The following is a 24,786-nucleotide window of genomic DNA, read 5'->3' as shown; positions in this document are numbered from 1 at the left end:
GTGTGATTTCCAATTCCTGTCACAGTTATTAATAAATGGTGATTTGAACCTCTACAGTATAAGTTGCAGTTATTCTTATTTTCCAGAGGTTATGCCACAACAATACTAATAGCATAATGGCTATAAATATAGTAGCATAACAGCTGATATGGTGGTAATTATGCCACCTGCAGCATCTCTGTATACTCTCTCATCTTTTCATTGCCCCAGGCAAAGCTCAGATTTGCCATCCTTTCCATCTCAAAGCACAAATTCAGGCAGAGAAAAGAGGCTCAGCAATAAAAAAGCTGTTGTTGTTTAATCTAAATCACAATGAAGTCTCTAATTGTAGCCCAGGGAAGAGTCTTTTAAGTAAGCCCACATGTATTAGAAGCAAATGTTTAAGATGCAAATGGGATATCAGTCAATAGTTTTTCAAAATAGCTCATGTTAAAAAAATTTACTACATATAACACAGAAAGCATCATTAAAAACCATTCACCTGCCATGAGCAGAAAAATCAGATGCTCCTTTGTCTGCCCTCTCTGATGCAACCAGCACAGTCCCCTGAGTCTTTCTGTAATCCCCTAGTCAAATTCCAGTAAATTTTTAAGTACCTATTTTTTACAAGACAAGAAACTGATACAGGCTCCAGGAATTTCTTTGCTAAATCATCTCTGTTTTTAAAATGTACTAACTCAAGTTTTGCTTACCTCAATCAGAGATGGCAGCAGCAACCATGCTATGTGTAAGCATTTCCACTTAAATCTCTGCTAAGACATATTAATGGAGGCTCAGTAGCAATAAAACTTATTGTCCTTGCTCCCCATTAAAAAAATACCATCTAACTCCTTCCCATCTAGGTTGGGTTGACCCTGGCTGGATGTCAGCTGCTCACCGAAGCCATTCTGTCACTCCCCTCCTCTGACAGCCTGGGGAGAAAAAACATAATGAAAGGCTTCTGGGTTGAGATAAGGACAAGGAGAGATTGTTCACCTATTAATTACTGTCATGGACAAAACAGACTCAGCTTGGGTAAAATAAATTTCTTACCAACCAGGACTAGGGAAATGAGAAATTAAAAACAAATCTTTAAAAACCCCACCTTCTCTCAGCCCTTCGTCATGGTGCTACCTTCTTCAGGGAGGAATCCTTCAGGCACAGCCTGCTCTAGCCTGGTACCCTCATGGGGCCACAAAACCTGCCAGGAAAGCTGCTCTAGTGGGAGCTCCTCCCTCCATGGGGCCACAGGTCCTGCCAGGACCCGGCTCCAGTGTGGAATTCCCATGGGCTTGCAGCCACCTTTGGGCATCCATTTGTTCCAGTGTGGGCTCCTCAAGGGGTTGCAGGTGGAGCTATGCTCTGCCTTGGATCTCCTTGGGCTGCAGGGGCACAGCTGCTTCACCATGGTCTGCACCACAGGCTGCAGGGGGACTTCAGCTCCAGCATGTGGAGCACCTCCTGCCCTCCTTCTTCACAGCCTCAATCCTCTTTTCTCTGGCTGTAGCTGCTGTTGCTTGGTATGGCTTTTTTCCTTTATTAAATATGTTATCCCAGATGTGCTATCATCATCAGCCTTGTCCAGCAGGAAGTCCATCTTGGAGCTGGCTGGCACAGTCTCTGTCAGATATGTTGGGAAGTTCCTGGCATCTTCTCACAGAATCCAACCCTACCCTCCTCCTGCTACCAAAAACTTGCCATAGCCTTTCCTATGAAAAAATGCCTCATACAAAGGTTTGTGGTTTTTGCTTTCTCTGTTTTTTATGAAAGACTGGCATTATAAAGATGAGTATCCCTTAGCTATAGAAAATGAAAGAGTTATGTAGCTCTGAAGAAACAGGACCAGGATAGGGTGTATAACTGTCAGCTTGAAATACTAAACAGCACTGGGGTGCTTCCAGTACAGATTCACTGCATCTCAGTAACAGATCACATTGTTCTGCAGTATCACTTCCGTGACTGGAAATTATCATCACCAAGACCAACTCAGGTTCTGTAAAAACATCGAGTTAAAACAGATATTATACCTGAAATAAAACTCAAGGTCACACTGTAAACACACATTAGTGCACCACATATACCCCACATTTGCTGCCCAAATACCAATTTTCTTATGTTTATATATTCTGATTTAAATGTCACAGTAATGACACTGTAGTTATAGAAATAGTCAACAGGCCAAGTCTGTTTTAATTACAATTACAGATTAGAGTCTAATTCCTAGTCCTTCCTTTCACATCCTTTTATTCCCATGCCAAAGAAAATGCGTAGTGAGGCATTTATGTGTACATATTATCCTCCGGATTACATGTCTAGCCTAATAAATTCATTAACAAGACAAGTAGTACAAATGTTGGCTCTGCATCTCTTTCACTAAAGCTCATTATTTCCTTTTCTTCCTTACTTAATTTGTCTGTGTTGGAATGCATTCAGCATTTTTGCTGTTTTCAGACACCAATAAAATGGTGGGCTGGACACGTACACCAGTGCTGACAGCCAGGAGCAGTACTATTGCTCTGCTTATGCATCCTTCCTGAATGGGAAAACTGGGTCACCTGATAGTCCAGATTCTCCACGTGACAAGCACAGGGCAGGATGGGTGGAAGAAGGCCAGCATAGTGCTTCTTCAGCAGAACAAATAAAGAAGAAACCAATATGTGCAAATATACGCGTGCTTCAAAATTGTGAAATAAATTACAAGGGGAACCTCTCAGAAGTGAGGAAAAGAATGAAGAGGAAAAAAGAAACAGTAAATCTAAGCTTTACAAAGGAAAATAAAACCAAACCAACAAACATACAAAGAAAACCACCAAAGAGACCCCCAAGAAACCATGTGAGAGTAAATGCCTATAATCTAAGTTTCAGCCAAAATAAAACTTTTTGTTTTGCCATAAACTAGGTTCAGCCACTTTCCTCACAGAAAGGTTGTGTATCATGCCTTGGGTCCAGCAATGGCAGACCTACCCATGTAAAGAGCAGTGATGATGAGGATTTTACCCACCCCTGTAGTCTAATTACTTAACTGTGATCCAGGCATCAGTATGGCAACACTGCTGAATGCAAAGCCAAAAACCAGAGAGAATACTATTCAAAAGTTAAGACACTTATATTTTGACTGTTCTTTTCTTTGGAAACAATGGAAAATATTCCTTCTTCCTTAGAGATCTGCAAAAGTCCCAGGAAAACCCAAGAAAATCAGCCCAAATTCAGTGTTGATCCTGTTGTGAGCAAGAGGCTGGACTAGAGGATCTTCCAGCCTCACCAATCCAATGACTGATTTTTGTGAACTGCCTTTCTACAACCCTGAATAGCCTTTAAAACTGCTTTCAGAACAGCAGAAACATCTAGAATTCATTGGAAAATCAGCACTTCATAAAGTTGCAGCTATCTGTACACTGCCCAATTCCTCATCTAGCAAACCAGTGGCTGATGCTGCCTCACACCGTGCCACATCCGCCCCCACTTCTCTACCACCTTGGAAGAACGAGGTGCCTTCTTCCAAACTCGTTAAATGACAGGCATCATTCCAGCCAATTCAGTTAAAATACCACAAAGTTGCATGTTGATTAAAATCACACACTTCAATGATGTTTAATGGGCTGGTGGATTATTTTTATAAATCTATGGCAGATCAAACAACTACAATTACACCCAAATGGGTACATGTGTACATACATACATAAAGCCAGTTTTAATAAATACAAATTTTCAAATATATTATCAATTTATATGTACAGAAGGCTGTAGTTTGGCCTTCTGGGATACTAACATTCTCCTTTATTAACTTTTTAACCACATGAGGACTCCATTTTATATGCAAGCACTAATACATGAATCCATAAATACTACCAATATTTAATTTTCTACAAAGTATTTATAAATTACATCAAGTCAGGACAGCCTTGGGTAGACAGGGCATGTCACAGAAGTACACAACTCAGACTTTAAAAATAATCCCCATTCATTTCAGAAACAGTACATTTAAGAAATACTTGACCTGTGCACCCACAGACTCCATAAATAGTTTTGTGGATAATAAATTATCCACAAAATAAGTTAATACTAAATAATTAGTATTGTGCAACCAAACTCACAATACCTACAGGTTTCAAAGTGCTTAGCAAGACAATAGAAGATTATGGTTCCCATTTCACAATGGGAACAGCTGAAACAGAAAACTCAGGTGGCTTGTCTGAAAACTTACTGAAAATCATTGTCACAAATGTGGAAAAATGCCTAAGAATCCCAACTCTCAAGCCAGTCTTGAGCCACAAATGACTTCACTGGGACTAAATCTATAAACAAAATCTGAGACTAAAAAACAACTTGGTTCTTTCAGCTCAAATAAGGAACAAAGATTTCTCATTGATATATGGTCATTACTACAGCAATCTGTAGATCAGTAAGACCAGATACAGATATCCCAAAGTCACTCATGGGGAAAGGTCCCTTAATAAAAGACAGATGGCTAGAAAGAAGACAATGGCATGGAGAAAGCTAAACCCCGAGATCCACTGGAACCACCAAAACTGAACTTGTGGCAGAGCAGCACTCCAGGGAAACCCCCAGAATGCCAGCAGCATTTCTGAGTTGCAGAAGTTTCTGCAGAGACCACTGCACTTGCAAACACTTCCCTCATGCTGGAGTGTGGGAAGCCCAGCGGTGAGGAGGCTCCTGAGCCATTCCGCTGCTGGCAGCCTGGCAGGGCCATGGCAAGCAGGGGCTGTAGGAGAACTCTAGCTCCACAGCTGAACAGGGCCAATTCAGGCACCTGTCAGCCTGGGATCATGGTAGTGCACAGCCACAAGACTTGCAAAGAAACCACTTAATGCAGGGTCTTCTGTAATATGGCTATTCTTATGATTACTGCTCAACTTTGTGTGTTCAACATTCAACAAAGCACCACACTGCTGAACACCAACTGGAAACAGCTCTGTGTGTAGGGATACTGTCTCAAGAGGACTGGGATTTCACATGAAGATATTCCTAGAGGCAGATAGAAATGAAGATTGACCTCTTTTGGCACAAATACCTCCCTCACGTGGCTGCAGAGACTGCCCTTAGGGCAGGCATGTATCCTGCCTTTGGAGAAAACAAAACTGTGTGCACTCAACAGTGCACAACGATTTCAACCAACTTTCACTGCTTGTGAAACCCACAGTGTTGGCACAGCACCTGACCACATGCTTTGTAGAAGGAAAAGCAACACCCAGGTTAGCTGGGAGAAGAGAACAATGGTACACAAAATGCAGTATACAGGGATCTTCTTTCCCTTATATCATCCAGTCATATCCACATTGCAAAGATCTATGCAGCTCCCACAGATGAGAAGTGTGGAACTTCAGGTGGGGTCACATGGCTCATTTGGTGTTCCTGCTGATCTCTTGGTTTTTGCTGTGAGATGGGCACTTTCAGTTTTCCTGAGGTAGCAGATACAGAGGTCTTCCCTTTATTCCTTTAATAAAAGCAAAAGTGAAGGAAAGGAGGAGAGGCAGACAGAAGTGCTGAAGTTTCTCATAAAAGATACACACTTGAAGTAAAATACATTTCTGAAATACTCCACTGGGACAGAGAGCACAAGAGCCTCCAAAGGCAAACTTCACCATCTCAGAATCACCCTGAAGATAATTACAGTTTAATGTGGCAAAACAGTTAATCAGCGAGAAATTACTTTACATAAATAACTAGCCAGGCACCTGGCTCTGCAGGGCCCAGGGCGTTATCCAGAATGGACTTTTTCCTCACTGCCATCCTGCAGCAGGTCAAGGCAGCAGGACTGCAGGTGCTCTGCACACAGCAGGGACAGCAGAGAACACAGCACTGCTATGTCAAGGCATTCGTAGAACTTAAGTGCAGAAAGTGCTCATCAGAGGACAAATGTACCCACTCCTTCTGTCGTTCTGCCACCTTTTCTGCCAAGCACTTTACCAGGACAGGATCTACTTTGGAGTCAATCTTGTTGGCAAACCAGTGTCCGTAATTCAGAAGCCACCTTAATTCTCCAGCCCCATAGATGCAGACACTGCGAAGGTGGGTACCAGTGCATGGAGGATACAAATAGTCTTCAAGATAATTCCATTTCACCAGACGAGTTTTGCTTTGTAAGTCTGTTACATCCTGGGATGACCTTGGAACTTCCCCAGGGACCCCGGGGACACGTACAAGAGTGGCCCAGAAATGTTCATCTGGAGAGTATGTGTCCCTTGACCACTCAAAAAAATCTTTTGCAAGTGAGCTTTCAAGGGTATATTGAATAAATTCTCGGCTTAAAACAAAATAGGCACTGCCTACAAATATCTCAATATCATGAGGTGGTGGATTCTTGGAAATATTGGTTTTTACAGGCATCTGCATGTATTCATAAGGCACTTTCATAAGTTCATAGTGATAAGTAAATCGTTCTCTTTTGCTACTGCTTGGCTTTGAAGTTTCCAGCATGTTTCCTCCACCAAGTTTCTTCAGTTCAGCGACCAGTTCAAAATTTGATCTCAAAGGGAAATCTTGGCCACACAAATTGATAACATACTTCCAAGGAACTGGAGAGTCCATCAAATCAGACAAACAATTGAAATCTGCTTGCAGACGTGAAATATGTGCGTAGTCCACTGTCTCCAATTTTGATGCAATGAAAATATTTGGGAAACATTTAGCTAGACTGTTCAAAGCAGATTTGAAACTTTTTGCTGCTTTTAGATCATAATGGATGCAGTAAATATTTTGACGACTGTACAATGAATGTATGAGCCTTTCTACCATTGCTGCATCTTTGTGAACAACCAAAGAATAGGCAATTGGAAAACTCTCCTCCTCTGGAGAAACAGGTTTTAGCTGGTATTTCCTAAGTGAACGATACACATGACAGTCACTTGTCATTGCTACAACATCTTCATCAGCTAAATCAACTATTTCTTTTCTTCTTATTTCTAAACTCTTGCCAATTTCATGAGGATCTTGTTCATATATAGATGAACAATTAATTTCATACTGGAACTCATTTCTAGGGTATGAATATCTGTTTCTAACATAAGAAGAAGTGCTCAAGAAGTGCTCAACTAAGTAAATGCCTCTAGAGGGAAAAAAGTGTCTTTCGACATGGAGAAGCTTCAGCAGTGCAATCAGCCACCCAGTAACACACAGAATCAAGATCTTCCTTCGTGAGGGACATTTGTAGGACCACTTGTGTCTCTTCATTCTGCAAGAAATAAAGACATAATATTACTTTAAATGAAAAATCATCTCTGAAATCATCAGAGACCATTCCAACCTCTAAGAAAGATAAGTGCACACCAGGCTGTCTACAGCATAAATACCACCTTATTAGGAAGGCCACTGGTAATCTTTAGTTTCTTCCTAATCATAATTTTAAAATTTCATTCCCCTGAATTAGCTAAATGAAGGCAATAAACCAGATGATTTCCAGTCAAATAAGAATATCAGAACAAGACTCCCACTGTTTTTTTTTGAAATCTTTTTAAAATTTCTAATGAGCCACAAACATTACAGTCATCCATGTGAGTAGGAAAGATTGTTTATTTTCCTGAGTAACTACAAGGCATTTAATGGGAGCAGCAAAGAGATGTCTTGTAAGTCTGCAAAGAATGTGTGCCTAATGGTAGATGTTAGTATTGGTTTTTTGAAAAAGCATGAAACCGAAAGTTTTAGTATTGAAACATTGCATTCTCATTATCACAAACACTGGAGCTGGCTCTTAAAGATGGTCAAGAGAAAATTAATTTCCTTCCTATCCTGTGCCAACAAGATCTGACAAGCCCAAAGTCTCCTTTGTCTCTTCAGATTCCTTCTGGAAAATACTTCTAACTTGCCATGAAGACAGAGGTGGATAAATACCTAGCACTTTCATCCACTGGTATGAACATATAAAGGAAGTACCCTTCTGAAGGCAAAACGGGTGCAGTAGTAAGGAATAGTGCATCTGTCCTGCTCTCTGCCATGTGACACAACCTTGGATGTGACCACAAAAACACATATGGCCCCTTTTTATACAGCATGTTATTTAAAAAAATTCCTGTGTAGCACATTAACAACTGAGTCATTACCACAATAAAAGCTAAACACAGAGATCCTCTTCCACATATCTTTGCTTTACTGGCTGAGTGTAATCAGCATTGTTTCCCAAATTAAAATTAGACCAGAATCACATAACAAGTGCACCAGTAAACTTAGCTCCACTTAGCTTAAACTAAGCTCTGCTTTGTTTTTAAATTGAACAGCTTCCACTGTTTTCTTTTGAATAGAAACTTTTCAGAGTGCTTCTAGAGCCAAGAAAATGGTGGGGGCAGCAGATCTGGCTTAGATGCCTGAACATCTCACATATGTATGTAAAATGAAATACTGAGATGTGCATTCAAATATATTGCAAGACTAACTTGGGCATCTTTGGCATTCCCTTTGATGTCAGGTCTTGCAAGCTGTAGCTACATTCAAATTGCAGCTTGTCAAGGCAGAGCTTTTTCATTTGTCTCTTCTCCCTTGACTTTGCCTCTCCCTGTGCATCTTTATCCTTAATATTTCTCTTCTAGGGCAACAGAAAGAAGGAAATGTTATCTCCTGGGGGTTGCCAGGTACAGACCAGGGTCAGCCAACACATACCTATTTCGTAGAAACCAAAGCTCAGCAACTCTCAGTAGGTTTTAGAAACAGCTTCCAGGTATGCTAAAAAAGAAAGAGAAAAAAACAGATCTCATAGAATCATTGAATAGTTTGAGTTGGAAGGGACCTTAAAGATAATCTCATTCCAAAATCTCTGCCATGAGCAGGGAACCTTCTCCTAGGCTTGAATAATTCCAGGGATAGGGAATCCACAGCTTCTCTGGACAACCTGTTGCACTGCCTCATCATCTTCAAAATGAAGTGAGACATTCATATCCCTATGAAGCCAAAATCCCATATTCCCCCACAGCAAGCAGGTGCTTTACTTCATCTCTTCTTCAAATTAATCCCAGCCCAATGTCTAATCTGGGTTTCCCCTTTACCTACCTCCTTTATGTATCTGTGATCCTGGAAAAAATCACTTTTAAAAACTGTTCCTAACCAAAGGCAGGTTTTCAGTCATATGAAAAAAAAAAAGCCCTGTAGAGGGGGAAACAGGTAACATGCCCTGGCTTTTTTCTTTGGAGGGAAAAGACCTATGTGGTGTGGCCTTTCTGTGAAGCCCACCCCATGCCTCTGCCCAGTGTCCCCCTGGCTAGCAAGGACAACACCTACCGCCCCTGCCTGAACAGGGATTGCCTAAATCAAGGAGTGAATTGTCTCTTATTCTCTCCTTCAAAAAGGCGAGTCTGGACAAAGAAAAAGGAGGGGAAAAATCCAACACATTCCAAACTTCTCCCTAACCTCTCTATCTGTGTCAGCCCTGGCCAGCTTCTGCCCAGTGCCAAACATTCTGTTACTATGAAACCAAACAAAGTCATAGAATCTTAGAATGGTCCTGAGTTGGAAGGGGCCCACAAGAATCAGTGAACTACAACTCCTGGCCCAGCACCCCAAGAGTCACATCATGTACCTGAGAGCATTCTCCACCTCTGGACCATGGGAGTACTGAACTGTGTCAGGCTGGTGCTCTGTGACCCTTCCCTGGGGGGCTTCCTCCAGAGCCCAGCCACCCTCTGGGTGAAGACTCTTTTCCTTATACTTAACTTAAACTTCCCCCAACAAAACTTCAGACTGCTCCCTCGAGTCTTGCCACTGAGAAGAAATCAGTGCCTGTCCGTCTGCTTTCCCTCTCAAGGAAGCTGTAGGTCACTGTGAGGGCTCCCCTCAGTCTCCTTTGGGCTTAATAGACCAGGGGACCTCAGCTGCTCCTCATATGGCTTCCTGTTCAGATCCTTCACCATCCTTGCGACCCCTCCTCCTCCCCTATAGTTTTGTATCTCTCTTACACTGTGGCACCCAGAGCTGCCCCCAGCACTGGAGGTGAGGCTGCCCCAGTGCAGAGCACAGCAGGACAATCCCCTCCCTTGCCCAGCTGGCCATGCTGGGCCTGATGCCCCCAGGACACGGGTGGCCCTCCTGGCTGCCAGGGCACTGCTGACCAAGTTCAACCTGCCATTGACCAGGACCCACTGGTCTGCTTCCACAGGGCTGGTCTCCCAGCCTTCCGCATCCCAGTCTGTCCATACATCCAGGCTTGCCCTGTCCCAGATGCAGAATCCAGCACCTGTTTTTGTTAAACTTCATATGATTGGTGATTGCCTAGCCCTCTAATCAGTTGAGATGTCTCTGCAGGACCTCTCTGCCTTCAACAGCTCCTCCCAGTTTAGTGTCCCAGTTTATATCTTTGAGTTTATCTTGAGTTCTGTATCCAAGTCATTAGTGAAGATGTTGAGGAGCACTGGCCCTAAGATGGAGCACTGTGGAACCCCAGGAACCACAGGTGACATGTCACCAGCCTGATGTCACCCCATGCACTTAACCTTGTGTGTCTGACCCACTGCATGACATATCCAGAAGGGTCCTGTGAGAGACAGCATCAGAAGCTTTACTGAAATAAAAAAAAAGATCACATCATCAACAAGGTGAGCTACCTTGTCATAAAAGGGAATTAGTTTGTCAAGCAGGAACCTCCTGGTATGAAGCCATGCTGGCTATGACCAATGATTGCATTTTCTTTCAGGGGTTTTTCAATAACTCCCAGAATAATCTTCTCCATAACTTAACCAGGCACTGGAGTTATCAGGGTCATCCCTCTTGCCATGAAGGAATTCTTCCTCATATCCAACCTGAACCTTTCCTGGTACAACTTAAGGCCATTTCTCATCCTGTTGCTCGTTGTCTGGGAGAAGAGGCTGACCCCCATCTTGCTACAACCTTCTTTCAGGCTGTTGTAGACAGCTGTAAGGTCTCCCCTGAGCCTCCTCTTCTCCACACTAAAAAAACTCCAGCTCCTCAGCCACTCCTCATATGACTTACTTTCTGAACCCTCCATCACCTTTGTTTCCCTTCTAAATCATTTATCAGTATAAAGGTAATTTCAGCAAAACCTGCAATTTCTTGATGAACAGTGGGAAACGGAGGGATTAAATCTCTTGGGATAGAAGAGATAGGTGCCATCACACACCTCATCAGGTTTTGACTCATCTGAAAAACTTTATTTTTACCACTGCAGACTCAAAGCCCTACTCAGACATGGAGCTGTACTGTACACACCGTTCTCTCCAGAGGAACACAGAATGAATGAACAAGGCAGATGAGAACAGCAGCCTACTGCTGTCCAAAGCACCTAGCTTGGGTAGCACTGACCAGATGCTAACTCTGGTTATCTTGCCCACAAAAGCTTTTTCCTTAGGGGATGCCATAGAATACACATGCAAGGTTCCATCTTTTGTATCAAGATTTTATATTATGATCTTATATTATGAGCTTGGCATTGACATCTGGCTTTGTTCTGCAAAATATGTTACTTGTCTTTTCTACATGTGAGAAGACTCCTGAGGTACATTTGCTTGTTCCAGGACTTGAGGAGGGGAGGAGCCCCAGGTCTTCACACAGTGTAAGACTTCTATCCAGATACTCCCTGGGTTCCAGGGAGCTTCCAAGGGCTTCCACTAGCCCTTTCATGAACCTGGGCTCCCAGAGAAGTCCTCTTCTCCTGCCTCTGCACCACCCTATTAATAAACCTCACAGATTTTACCTTCTCCATGGGTGCCAAAAACAAACACATCCGCTTGTATCTGATTAACAGATCCATTATCAGTTTATTATGTCAAAAAATCTGCATTTCCCTTATCACTAGCACTAGTAATGCAAAAAAAAAAAAAAAGTAGAGGAATTGTCTCTCCCTTCACAAGGGCTGCTCACATTCAGAGAAGATGGATGAAGGTAAAGCATCCATCCCTCGAGACCAACAACAGTTCAGCCTCACAAAGACCATGACCTCATCTGCAACAGCTACTGTGTCAAATGTTTCTGAATCTGCTCAGGATTCAATTCCAAAATGAAAATGGGTGAAGTTGTCAGAAAAGGGAGGAAATCCTCTCCCCATGTCCTCAGGCTTCACATGGGAGGACTCTGACTTCATGAATGTGGTAGCTGGGAAGTGACCCAGCTAAAAGCTTCCAGTCATGAACCTCAGGCATTAATTGCAACTCTTCTGACTGACAGCAAGGCTCTAAGTGTGTCTTCTGTGATAATGAAGTTTAAAAATGTTAGGCAAGGGTAAGGTGTGCTGCTAACATCAGATGCAACCAGGCTGGAAAACCCTGAACATGCTGCTCTCTGAATCATGTGAATAACTGAACGATTTTGCATGTGATTGGCACCCCCAAAACACATGCACATTGCCTCAAGTCAATGTATGTCTTACAAACTCAATAGAAATACTTTCTGTTTCACTGTTTTCTGTTTGAACTGAACTGAGTGCTAAAAGAAATTCCATTTTGAATGAGAATGAAGTATTACAGAGGGCAGCAATCCACCTTTTGGCTTGTTTTACAGATTAGGGTATTTTCATCAAAATTAGGATAAATTAGAACAATGTTTGTTTCTTCATTTTTATCTTTTAATAACTAAAAAAAATGTTCTTTTCTGTAAAAATTTGTAAAAGCAACAGTGGGACTTCTGGCCTCCAAGGCAGACCCTAAGAAGGAGTGATGATCTGCCTACCTGAAAAAATATTCTGCTGTTTCACCTGAGTGCTCTGTAACTTTTTCTGCATTCTGATCTAAATACTCTGGCTAAGGCCACTGTGCACTATCACATATTGAGTATCAAGGTAATTGCAAAATTGAAGCTTCTGATTCCTCTATTATTTAGTTTTTATTATTAATAGTTCCATAACATTGAATACCTAAGATGCTGTGGAAACAATACCAACCAGTGTAGGCAAGGTTTAAATTGGTTTTGAGTGTGCCCAACAGAATTTTCCCTGTATTTACCAAATTAGTGAAAAGTGAACCTTATTAACTGTGCATCATCTCAGTGCTATGCAAAGAAATTCTTGTGGGCCCACTAGGGAACTGCATATCAGGGTAGTGTTGGACACCTCATACCTGTCCAGCATCTTTTCCATGGAGGGAAGAAGACCACACATACAGAAAGGGGAGAGAAGCCTTATCCACCTCCCCATAAACACACAGGAAAAAAAAATAGGAACTGCTGTTGTTTTTAATTGAAGAAGAACACAGCAGTTAGGTAAAACTCTACATTATGAGATGTGGTGGTCAAAATTGAAGAACCACGTGTGAGCACATATATTAATTCATTGGGAATAACATTTTTTACAAAATATACCTCCATTCCTTCAGGGTAAAATCATGTTTAAACTATCACTCTTACTGAGAAACTATAGACCATCATATGTTGTTTCATGGAATTATAGAAACATAGAAATACATGGCTTGCAAGGGGACTTTTAAATGTCATCTAGTCCAAATCCCCCACCATGGGTAGGAACATTTCCACTAGACTGCTTGAGGCTGTCACATAACATCTAGTCATACTTAATGTTAGGAAGCAGAACTTAATGTGGTGAATCTACCCAGACTACTTCTAGATTTGGGCTTGAAAAAAAAACCAGCAGACAACCTGTTCTGCATCCTAGTTGCTCTACTATGCATCTTGCCCAGACTAAGCATCTGATGCACTCTGCAGCTGGTGGAAAGATACCAGGAACTGCAAAGGATCAACAATTCATCCCAAAACATGAACTGTGAGATGGGCTGGACAAAGCATCCCTGGAACAACAAAGAGAAGCAACGAAAAAGCCCAGCTTTTGCACCATAAGTGCCAGCTCTGCCAACCCTGCTTGCAATGGCACAGCCTTGTTGCACCTCTAATGTGAGGAATTCCAGGGGTAGCAGTATCACACATAACCCTGATCCTCTGCCAGGAATACCCCAGCAGCTCCTCCATCCCAGAGTGGTACTCAGATGCAACGGAGAAAAGCCAAGAAGCTGCTCTGGCCAGTCCAGCCACTCAGATCCAGCTCTCTGTATGCTCTTTAGAAAAGGCTGGATTCTCCTTTCCAGCTGCCTCCAGTGGCAATCCTCACAGTTTCAGTAAAATATCTTGCATCAATTTCAGCATGTTTGTGTCCCAGAGATATGTCAAGGTAAGGAAAGTCAATGTCTCAGCTCTTTGGCCAGGAAAAGAGGCAAGCAACTTCTGCAGGGTCATGCAAGCAGCACAAGAGAGAATGTAATTCCTCTGCAACCCCAACTAATCTGAACTGCTTAACAGAAACTTTTCACAAAAGCTCTTTTACTGGAGGCCGGAAAAGTCTCTCAGCAAATCCCTCAGCATCCCATACTACTGTGTGATGCCAGTCAGAGGATTTGCAGCACTCTTAAAGCAGGAAAGTGTTCAGAAGGCACAGAGATAGTCAGTCATCAAAATTCCCAAGCCTGATGCTTATACATTGAGAATTTCAATTCTCTGACTTTGTGACATGGGGTTTCCATGCATGCCAAGTACATCATGTACTACAAAGGCAGGAGTCCAGAAAACAAATAAACAAAATCCCACTAACAAATACATACTCCAACAAATAGAGTTTAGTCCCTTCTAATTTGTGGCAATCTAGAGTTTAACAGCTTTTTTCCATTTCATATGGGAGTTTAAAGCATAGTACTACAGTGGAGAGAGGGTTAACCTTTAAACTATTGAATAACATAAAAATTAAACCCAAAGGGACAGAATTTGTGTTCGTTGGCAGGGAGAAGCACTGTAAAAGAGGGTGGAAATTTCCTGTCAGACAGGGAAACAGGAGAAACTGCATGGCACTGCAGAAAAGCTCCCATTAACAGCTCAAAATACTTCTCCATTTCCTTCACCCTACCACCAAGCTGTCTGCAGACTCTTCTCTGCCGAGCCCCACTGTAAATCACCCTCTCTAAGTCATTTCACCCTGCAAAGTCACAGCTTGTCACATCAGTAAGACCTCATCAGAGAGAGCTGCAGACCTACCTCCTGGACTGTGCTGCGGTCTCTTCTCCTCTTTAGGATGCTCTGTCTCTGGAGATCAATATGGGTACTGCCAGATCAGTGGGCAAACCAAGTCCTAGTGTCTGCTCCATCCTGCCACTGCCAGCAGCCTCCACCAGTATCAGTGCTTCACGTGCGTATGAAGTCGGACATTCAGAAGTAGTAGGGATGACATTATTTCTTGCACAAATTAAAAAAGAAAAGTGTAAAATGTTAGCTGAAAAATAGTGAACATGGAGGCTTGGTGTGTTAAGTCCCAGGGGTGGCTATGGCTGCAGTTCTGAACTAATAAGCCTCTGCTTTTTAGCTGGTTAGCTGGGAAGGTTTTATTGTTATTAAGCCGTGGAAGGCATTATCTGTATAAGAAGCATTTATTCTTGTTTACTCACATAGCATTTCTAAGCACCAAGAAGGCAGGGAGAAAGGAACACCATAAAAAGAAGAGATCACATCAAAGCAACCTAATTTCCTTCTCCAGCAGAGTAAAGAGGACTTGGGGAGAGGCAGAAAAGCACTGGGACACAAGGAGTCTGTCAAAAGCCTCACCAAGTCTGAGATGCATGTAATACTTCAGGTACCAAGACTCCAGGTGTGAGAGGCCTTGCTCCCTCCACAAATAAAATAGCTCTGACACTAAGCTAAGGCCAGAAGTTTGGGCCACTGTTATGAGACCCACAGTCCTCATGATTCTTCGTGAAATTCTCTTTAGATATGATGGCTTGCATAGCAAGTTCACCTACACATAAGTACTTCATATGGTATACAAAGTCTCCAAGGCAAGAAATAAATTTCTGGGCTATTATACCTAACTTTTCTCTGTGTTATGCTTACAAAGAAATTTGAGGAATTAAACACTGTACTATTTGTGTATACCACAAACAACTATCATCATATTTTCCCTCAAGGAAAGCACTGCAGCAGTATTCCTAAGGCATATGTAGCATTGTCCTCCTCTCCATCCACTTTTGACCAAAATACACACACCAGCCTCCTCTTCATCACCAGTCTGCCAGATGATACAGAATTATAAACTGCACTTTTGTGACTGAAGTGTCACAAGCCTGAGTGTCATAAGCCCCAACAGGGCTCTGGGTGTCACAGATTCAAGGGCTCCTCCAGTCCTGCCTTAGCTCATTGTCCCCATCATTGCAAAATTATACAGAAATATCAGTATCCAGATTCCTTCATATGGAATATTAATACTTAATATTGGCACACTCTGTTTGTATAAGATGCAATGTGGCAAGACAGTAGCTGGGTCAACTTTACCTCTTTTCTGTATGATGGGAGGGTACCATGGTCAAATATATAATGTGTTATAAATTGATTTTAAAAAAGTTAAGAAAATGGGACATTTTCTATGAGACAAAAGCTCCCAGCACATGCAAAACTGAAAGAGGTCTGCAGACAGCTATGCATCTTTTGAGTAAGATTTAGGATGCTGATTTGTCCCTGCTGGGAAATCAAGCATGAAGAAAGACCTCCCCCAGCAAACAACAATGCACCACAAAAACACACACAGGCCAACTACACTCCACAGTCAATTCAAAAGGAAAAGGTCTTTGACTGGCCCCAGGGAATCCTGCACAGGCCATGGGCTAGCTACTTGACCCACCAGACAAGCCATGCAGCAGTTGGGTATTACAACAGAGCCTGTTGCAGGAAGATGGGTGGATCTCTGACAGGCTGGTATCTACCCCTCACCTGCCTTTATCTGGGTTGGGGCAATTAAAGACCTCCTCTTTCTTCACAGTTGTCTATCTTGTACTAAAAGCAGAGTGATCTCTGCCTCGTGCCTGGTCACACTGCAAACCCTGGCGAAGCCTTCCTCGAGTGTTTCAGGGAGAGCCTGATGAGGCTTGACTTGTTGACAATTACGCAAAATGTACTCCCTTGCTGGATTCAGCACCCCGCTGTTTATGTTGCAGAAATGAGCTTTTTATGACTCATCTGGTACATTTCTTAGTTCCTTTATCAATATTTCTTGGAAGACCTCAAAAGCTGGAGTCACCATATGACTCCTGATGACTCTGTAGCTGTAACTGCCACGTAAATGCTTTAAGCTTAATTCCTCTGAACTTACCTGGACTACTCATTTCAGATACAGTCTCCTGTCTCTCAGCAAGGCCTTTATAGGATGGTCACAGCCAGCCTGTTGACTGACTAGAATAATTTGCACATATTAGGCCATAAAATAGCAGGCATAGTATAGGTTAAGAACCACAAAACTTACAGAACCTGGTACATATGCAGTTTTCAGTGTATGGATCCCTTTCTTGGGGGTCTGAATACCCAGTGTAATAACACACAGAGGTGCCAACCCAAGCAACTGAAACTTGAATGTACTCCTTATCACCATTACTGCTTTTCAGAAAGTTATAATCCTTAGGAATTACTAATTTATACTACACATATGTCAAAATGCATTAGCCAGGTTTGCTGGTAATCTTTAAATGCCTTTACAGCTGGGCAGCATACAGAAAAATACATGGGAACTGGGCCAAAACCCAACACTATCAGATGTATAAAACCAGAAACCACAGTTGTACAAATGTTGTAGCATTTCACTTCCCTTTCTATGATCATCTCAGAAAAGCTATGTGCATGAAAGAACAACCACATCATATCCATGGAGCCAATCCAGCCCAAGATGTTGTCTCATAGTAGTCAAGAGCTGATGCTTGGAAACAGGAGAAAAAATGAATACTCTTTAACATCTTCTCCACATGTCCTTTCCAGATCCATTTCCTTACAGCTTTGCAGATTTCAAAGACAGGTTACAAATGTCTGTTTCTTATGAAATTTCAAATTCTTTCATCCAGTCATTTTTGGACCTACATAAGCTTTCCGACTCGCAGACACCAGGGAGTGTGGGGGTGGGGGGGGTAACACACTGCAGCTCACTTGAGTATAGTGTAAAAACCCACTGTCTTGTACTTGTTTTCAATCTTCTGCCTCCCAGTGTCACTTGACTATTGTAATTCTCTGGCTGAAAGAAGCAAGCCGCTCTTTCCTGTTAATCACCTCCACATCAGCAGCAAGTTTATCTACCATCTCTACCCCTCAGCTGTTTCTCTCACAAATAAGCAAATGCAAAAGGATTACTACTAAGGAAATTCATTTATGCAAAAAGGCTACTATTAAGGAAACATGCCTATCTCAAAATGAAACAGGTTGGTTTATGGATTAGATATTTGGAATGAGTCAGAGGATGCTCAGTGGAGCAGATCCTTAGGTGGGACACAGTGCAAGTCCCCCATAAGGTCTTCTTTTTCTAAGCCTTATTCTAGCATTAGTAAATCTGTTCACCCAATAATAAGGGACAAGCTGCTACTGTCTCTCTTCAAGAAAAAAAGAAGTTCTGTCAGGTTCTTCCTATTGTTACTTTCTGTTTCTTCACAAGGAAAAAGAACCTCTTTCCATAATAAAGAAACAACAAAGTGTACTTGGAAATCTGAACACAGCTACATGAACATTCTGAACAATTTACTGGGAAACGAAAAAATGCCAACATCACAGCAACCCCGATTCCCCCTACCAAACCTTATTTTAAGTTGGTGTAACTGTTGATTCTGGAGAGAAGGTTACGAGGCTACGACATCTGGGTACACCGCTTACCAGCCGGGCGGCGGGCAGGTGGGTGCCCCGGTTCCGGACACCCGCACACTCTTACTGAGACGCAAAATCCCCCCGTAACTAACTTTTGTTAAAGACAAACAGCACCTTCTTACCGGAGCTCTCCCCCAGCACCGGCACCGACCCTCCTCCTGCTGCTCGGGCCGCCTCCAGCGCCGCGCCCGGCCCGGCGCTCTCTGCCCCGCGCAGCGCCGCCCGCTGCGCTCCCGCGGAGTCGCACAGTGCCGCCCTTTCCTCCTTCTCCTCCGAAACTCCGCCGCCACGGCCGAACATCCAAATTTGCGCCTACAGCGAAGCCGCCGGGAGCAGGGCGGGAGCTGCTGTCGCCCCAGCGCCGCTCCGCGAAGTTAGGGCTCAGCTTCGCGGGCCGGGACGTCTCGTTGCCGCTGTCCCGGGACGTGCCCGCCGGTCGCGCACTCACCCGAGCGGATCGCGGCCGTCCCGGGCCGGCGCCCGGCTCGGCTCCAAGGGGCGCTCTTGTGTGCGCGGGGCGTGTGATGGGTGTGCGGCACAGCATTTTCCTCCATGACGTGAAGGAAAAAAGAAGGGCAGCCGCCCGCCCCGAAACCTGGCAGGCAGCAAGAGGAGGACGAGTGGGAGGTGACGGTGAGGTCCCCGCCAGCACCTGGGAGCGGGAGGAACCCGCCGCCTCCACGCCGCCTCTCCGGCAGACGCGGCACCGACTTCCCCACGACTCCCCATCGGGGGCGGAGCGGCCGAGGAGCTTCCCAAATACTACAGCCGGCTCGACCGGGCGGCAAGACGGGGCTGGGCCTGGGCTGGGGACTCGTCCCCAGCCCAGGCTCCTTGTCCTCTTCTCGGCTGCCCCGGGAGCGCACAGCTGTGGAGAGGGAGGGGCTGCTGCGGTCCCGGGGCGGGTGGGCACCAGGCGCGGCAATAGCTGCAGTTCTGAACTAATAAGCTGCACCCTGGCATTAAGCCTCTGCTTTATAGCAGGTTGGTTGGGGACGTTTTATTGTTTTTATTTAGCAGTGAAATAACCTGCCGCTGCACTGGAATACTGCAGTTCCCCAACCACTTCCAGGATAAGGCCGGTGTTTTAAGGTCAGGCCGAGCTGCTGGCTCTGCTCGCAGAGAGCCTCAGGCCCTTGGTGCACCGGCTTGGTGAGAAATGTGGAAGACGCCACAGCACTGGAGAGCATCTGTCTGCTGCTGTAGCGCTGACCCTGCAGCTGGGCACTGCTGTGACAGCTCAGTTTACAGCTGGTAATTGCATAAGCCACTGTGACCAAGTTATATGTAACTGGGTGTTGGCGCTCTCTCCACAGAAATGCGTAAGTGAAATCGGAAGGCCACAGATGCTGGAAAACTCACCTGTGCATTACTCTGCAACAGAAGTATTGGTGTAAGTGGTAAAACCTCCTGCCACAGACAAAACTAAAGCTTTGTTTTAATAAAAACAAACACCCCAACAAAAAACCCCACATTCATAAAAACATAGAGATACAAAAGTCACATAAAAAGTTATTTGAATCCTGTTCCGAAGTCTTATTCCTTAGAAATGTTTTAATCCCTTCCTGTGTCATGTTTCTCTTGATATGGCCAGTAACTTAGCACTTCAAATGTCAGATCACCGACATCATTTCCTACCCAACTAGCTAACTAATAACTGGTGATAAGAATAAAGGGCCCAAGTCTCATGTAGGCAGTTGCTCAATCTATTGATTTGAACAGAGTCTTTTCCTCCAGTTTAGTATCGAGGTTTGAAGACCAGAAAAAAAGTCTTTATATCATCATGACAAAACACTTGCCAACTGCAATTGCTTCAAGAATTTATCCAAACTCCTATGACAACATTATTCATCCCTCTTCCTCCCCCTTAGCTGCATTTCCACCATCAAAACCCCAAGCAGTATTGCCTTAGAGTACTGTAAATACCTTTCACAAGCTAGCTTTCATTCCCATTATTCTCTTCCCTGACCTGCTCTGCTTTGCTTGGCAAGAAGGTGAAATGTTTTGTGTTGATCCTCTGCTTAGAATGACTTTAGCTCTCTCTGCACCTGCCTTTACTTTTTTCCTCTTCTCCATGCGTTTCCCTTGCTTACAGAGTTTCATGACCTCTGACCTGTTATTTAGGAGGTCACACTGGTTCCTGCTGGCCTTAAAATCAATGGATGGATGTATATTGTCTGCCTCCCAGCTGCTTATCTTCCTCTTTACTCATTCTTTTGTTTTGAATCTTGCATTCTTCCTTACTGGTATTAATCTCTCCACCGATTTTTTTTTTAATTCCATGTCAGCAATAAGTAAATAAATAACTATGTGGAAATATGAATCTGAATTTTTGGCTTTTTGCATCACCTTTTTATCCTTTTATTCCCCATGTGAATAATAACAGCAGTCAGAATGCCAGGAGTTCTGTCTTACTATTTGCATTTTATATTCTTTTTTACTTTAGCCTGCACCACATGAAGTAAATGCTAATTCACAGCCTAGGAGTGGAGAAGAGGTCTACTAAATAAAAGAACTGAATTGTGAAAGCAGCAGAAGGGGCTGGGAGGGGGACCTGCCACTTGTGAGTAGAAGCTTTGTTACTCTGCTGCAGTTAGCATCACTAACAGCTGCCCATCTTTGACCGGTGACAACCACTGATATTTTTATGCAAAGGTACACTTAAAAAGCATAAATTTAAACTGAGAAAACATGATGGTTAAAGTTTTTTCTGTCTTCATGGATCTTTACATTAAAATCAAAGGACTCCAGCAGGGAAATTAGAGAATATTCACAGTTTTAAGATTTGGGGAGCAGAATCCTACATTTGTTAGTCACATTAAGCTATATGTTGTCAAGCTAATGCCTTTCTCAAGATGCTTATATACAACTGAAAAACTGAAAAAAGCCTCAGTGGTAGATTAGTTTTACATACAGCATCTGTAAGAGACAGTGGTTTTCATGTATCACTTTGCATTTTTACCTCTTTGCTCAGCTTGCTCATTTAATTTTCTGTCACTGTATCTTAGGATTGCCTTAGGTCATGTAATCACATTAATATAATAGACCAAAAAAATGTTGTCAAATTCTCCTGGGTTTCGTACATTAATTTTATTAGACATCTTGCAACAAAGAAAAAATGTCAAACAAACATGTAATTCAGAGGTCATTTTAATAGTCAAATACCTTTTATTTCTCAGTGAAAGCGCAGTATTTGAATGAGCACTTCCTTTGAAACAATATGCCTTCAGGTTTGTTTTGCTGCTGCAGTTGTGAGAACACTCCATCTTCTTTCTTTGTGAAACTGACTTTACAAAATACCTGTCACTCAGCAGCTTTTACCTTTTCTGACTTCCAGGCCACTGGCATTTCTTTATTCTTTACAGCCCATCAGGCTACGACTGCTCATGCATCCTAGGGCATAGTACTAGCTCTCTGCACATCAGACACCTCTCACTTCCCTAAACCAACTTATGTTTAAGACACTAATCAGATCTTTGCAGAAGAGCTCTTCACACTCCAAAATAGCTTATTATGTATTAACAGGAGATACTTCCCATCCTATTCACTGGAGTTAGGAGTAGGAGTAGCAGGTACTATTATTCCATCTCTTCTTATAATCCAAAGAACGAAAGAGCAAGAATATCACTTGAATGCAGATAACTCTCTTAACAGTCAAAACTTAAAAATATGCTGCTAAAGCAGATTCAAACATTGTAAAATTAAAACAAAAGAAATCCCTCAGAGATTGGGATGAATATCTGAGATGCTGTTACCTGGAAAAATTCGTGTTCCACAAACAGGCTAATTGCATTTCCTGTCATATGCCAGCACATTTTCTGCCTATCAGAGAGATTTGGCTGGAACATGAATGGAATTTTCCTGAGCACTTCCAACAGCTAAGATTCTTCTTTTAACCTCTCTGAGCACTTGTTCCCCTTCTCAAATGTTTATATATATATATATATATATATATATATATATATATATATATATATGTATATATACACCACATAAAGCAATACTGATGATGATTTCCAAGGCTGCTCATCTTGATTTTTTGCCTAACCTAACAATTTATGTTACTACACAAACATGCACTGCCATTTCTGATACCACATCCTCAGCCACAGCAGTTCCAGGTTTAGGTGTAAGAAGTGACTGTGAGTGCTGATGCTTGTCTGTTTCTGTCCTGTCCCAGCAAGCATGGGCAGTTACCTTAATCTGAAATTAAAACTTAATTTTAAAAAGTTCAACTTAAAAAGTTCAACTTAAAAGTAATCAACCTGGAATATAATTCACAATGAGCATCAGTGTGTAAATCCTATCTATTTCCCCATTTCTTAATCTTGCAGTAAAGAGTAAATATTACTTAGTTCTATACAGTTATCTTTGCCTGCTACTAAGTACTTCCCTGTTCCTCACTTACCCAAACAAAATTTCCATCATCCCAAGTGCTGGACAAATAATTTATCAAAATGACAGCAGCAAAGTACTTAGTTCTAAAAGCTCAAATGTTTACTTTTAAGTGATGGAAAAGAAAAATGCATTAGCATGCAAGAAGTCTTTAGAATCCAAAATCTTTGCATTCTTTGTAGAAATTCCAGTGCTTCTCCATTGCAGAGCATGGTAGAAACTCCTCTTTATGTGCCATTACTATCTCATGGAATTGAAGAAAATGTGTCAGGCTTTCCACTGAGTTGAACTGGACAGAAGAGCCTGCTGAAAATGAATGCAAATGATTAATGGAAAGCAGTCACTGGCACTATTACCTAAAAAGGTATTTGCAGTTTGTCAGAACCTTGCAAGTCTTAGTGATCCCCAAGAATCTGTAATGTGCCCTAGGAATCTTGTGGGGTAAGACTTATGACATCTTACCAGTATGTCTCACTCAGACCCAGTCCTCAATGAGACAAGGGCAACACTACACCTCCTGGTGCCCAACTTAGGAAGCTAGCCATCCCAGACATCTCCAATTATATAATAGGAAAATGCAGTTGTTCTTCAGTACTGCTTGAATTTCATGTAGCATATCTGCAAAGAGGCATGTTCATTGTACTTTCCCAAAATAAGGAATCTCTCACAGAGAATGCCCATCCTAAAACAACTTAGTGAAAAGATATAAAGTGCCGACATGTACAGAAGAAATTGCAGGACTGAACATATGTATTTTCAATATTTGAGTATCTGCTGGACTGAATTAACTATTGCAATGCATAAATTTAAAGCACTTTTGTCAGTACAGTAGAAGGTGAACTTTTCTCACTGTTAAAAAACACTAACAAAGTAACATTGTAAAGATCCACCAGTGAGAAATATTAGAAGACATTGATCCATAACAACACAGATTCCAAAATGCACCTGGAACTTCAGATTTCAGAGTTACTTGCTTTCATACATCTTTCATCCCCGCTTTCTCCCTTCAGTATCCTTGCACAAAGTAACACAGCTTCTGAGCTGCCACAACCAGCCCAATACAGAAAACTGCCACCGAGGGCACAACTGTTACACATAGCAGATAGTGTCAAGAGAGAACTCTCATGAAAGTGGAGATGGTTTCTGTTTAAAAAAAAACCAAAAAAACCCAAAAAAACCAACAACAAAACCAAAACAACAAACCGCAACAAAATATTGTGTCCAAGCAACATTCAAGTGTCCTCAAGAAGCAAACCAGGATACTTATTTCAGGATTATTAGATCAGTCAAGATAAATCCTTGTGAAGAGGCAGAGAAAACATGTTTGGAGTGACACCAGTTAGCCAGTTAGCTTGTGCTTATTACTGGGCTATCATATGCCACCCCAAGAGTCTTTCTTTGTTACTACCACTTTTCATTTCTGTCATCTACACCGATTCAAAGAAGCAAAATAAATTCACTGAATGGACAACATCAGTGGTGCCAGTGCTAAAACAAACAGTGCCATATGCAGGTGTTAGACCTTTTAATTCCATATCTTGGTGATGATTTCCCTGCCATTTCCTGAGTTCCAGGAGCACACCACCCAAAGCCAGCCAAGTAGCAAATTGCTACTAGAAGAGAGAGGTTGGTGTTCAGAGGTGCAAATAGAGTCTTGTGTGTCTTACAAGCTCAGTGCATGTTCAGTACACATAACACAGTACATAATGGAATAAAATGTATGATCTGATATCTGGAATATATTTAAGTATCACCGACTGCAACAAAGATGGGCAGGCTGCACATCAGACAGACCTATGCGGAAAGTTACATCACAACGCTCTTTGCGCTTATGAAGCAGCAGTCAGTCACACCAGAAGAAGC

General features: G+C 42.5%; 2 protein-coding genes across 2 annotated transcripts in view; both read right to left on the bottom strand.

Moving 5' to 3' along the window:
* Window positions 1-5,802: 5,802 nt before the first annotated feature.
* On the bottom strand, window positions 5,803-8,659 carry GCNT4 (glucosaminyl (N-acetyl) transferase 4). Its single transcript, XM_036403571.1, has 2 exons — window positions 8,590-8,659; window positions 5,803-7,171 (listed from the first exon to the last, which is right to left on the bottom strand). Exon 2 carries the CDS (start codon window positions 7,168-7,170, stop codon window positions 5,803-5,805), a length of 1,368 nt encoding a protein of 455 aa, XP_036259464.1. The 5' UTR covers window position 7,171; window positions 8,590-8,659.
* A 12,940-nt stretch (window positions 8,660-21,599) lies between these two features.
* ANKRD31 (ankyrin repeat domain 31) overlaps window positions 21,600-24,786 on the bottom strand; it is a 64,478-nt gene continuing 61,291 nt past the window's right edge. The window contains exon 19 of the mRNA XM_054518015.1: window positions 21,600-23,229. Coding sequence (XP_054373990.1) covers window positions 23,075-23,229 — 155 coding nt within the window. The 3' untranslated portion in view covers window positions 21,600-23,074. The remainder of the gene's footprint in view (window positions 23,230-24,786) is intronic.

This window comes from Molothrus ater, chromosome Z (genome assembly GCF_012460135.2).
Source record: "Molothrus ater isolate BHLD 08-10-18 breed brown headed cowbird chromosome Z, BPBGC_Mater_1.1, whole genome shotgun sequence".
Lineage (NCBI taxonomy): Eukaryota > Metazoa > Chordata > Aves > Passeriformes > Icteridae > Molothrus > Molothrus ater.
This window is presented reverse-complemented; position numbering and strand designations above follow the sequence as displayed.

Excerpts from the sequence above, each read along its gene's own strand:
- GCNT4 (XM_036403571.1), bottom strand. The coding sequence starts at position 7,170 with ATGAAGAGACACAAGTGGTCCTACAAATGTCCCTCACGAAGGAAGATC.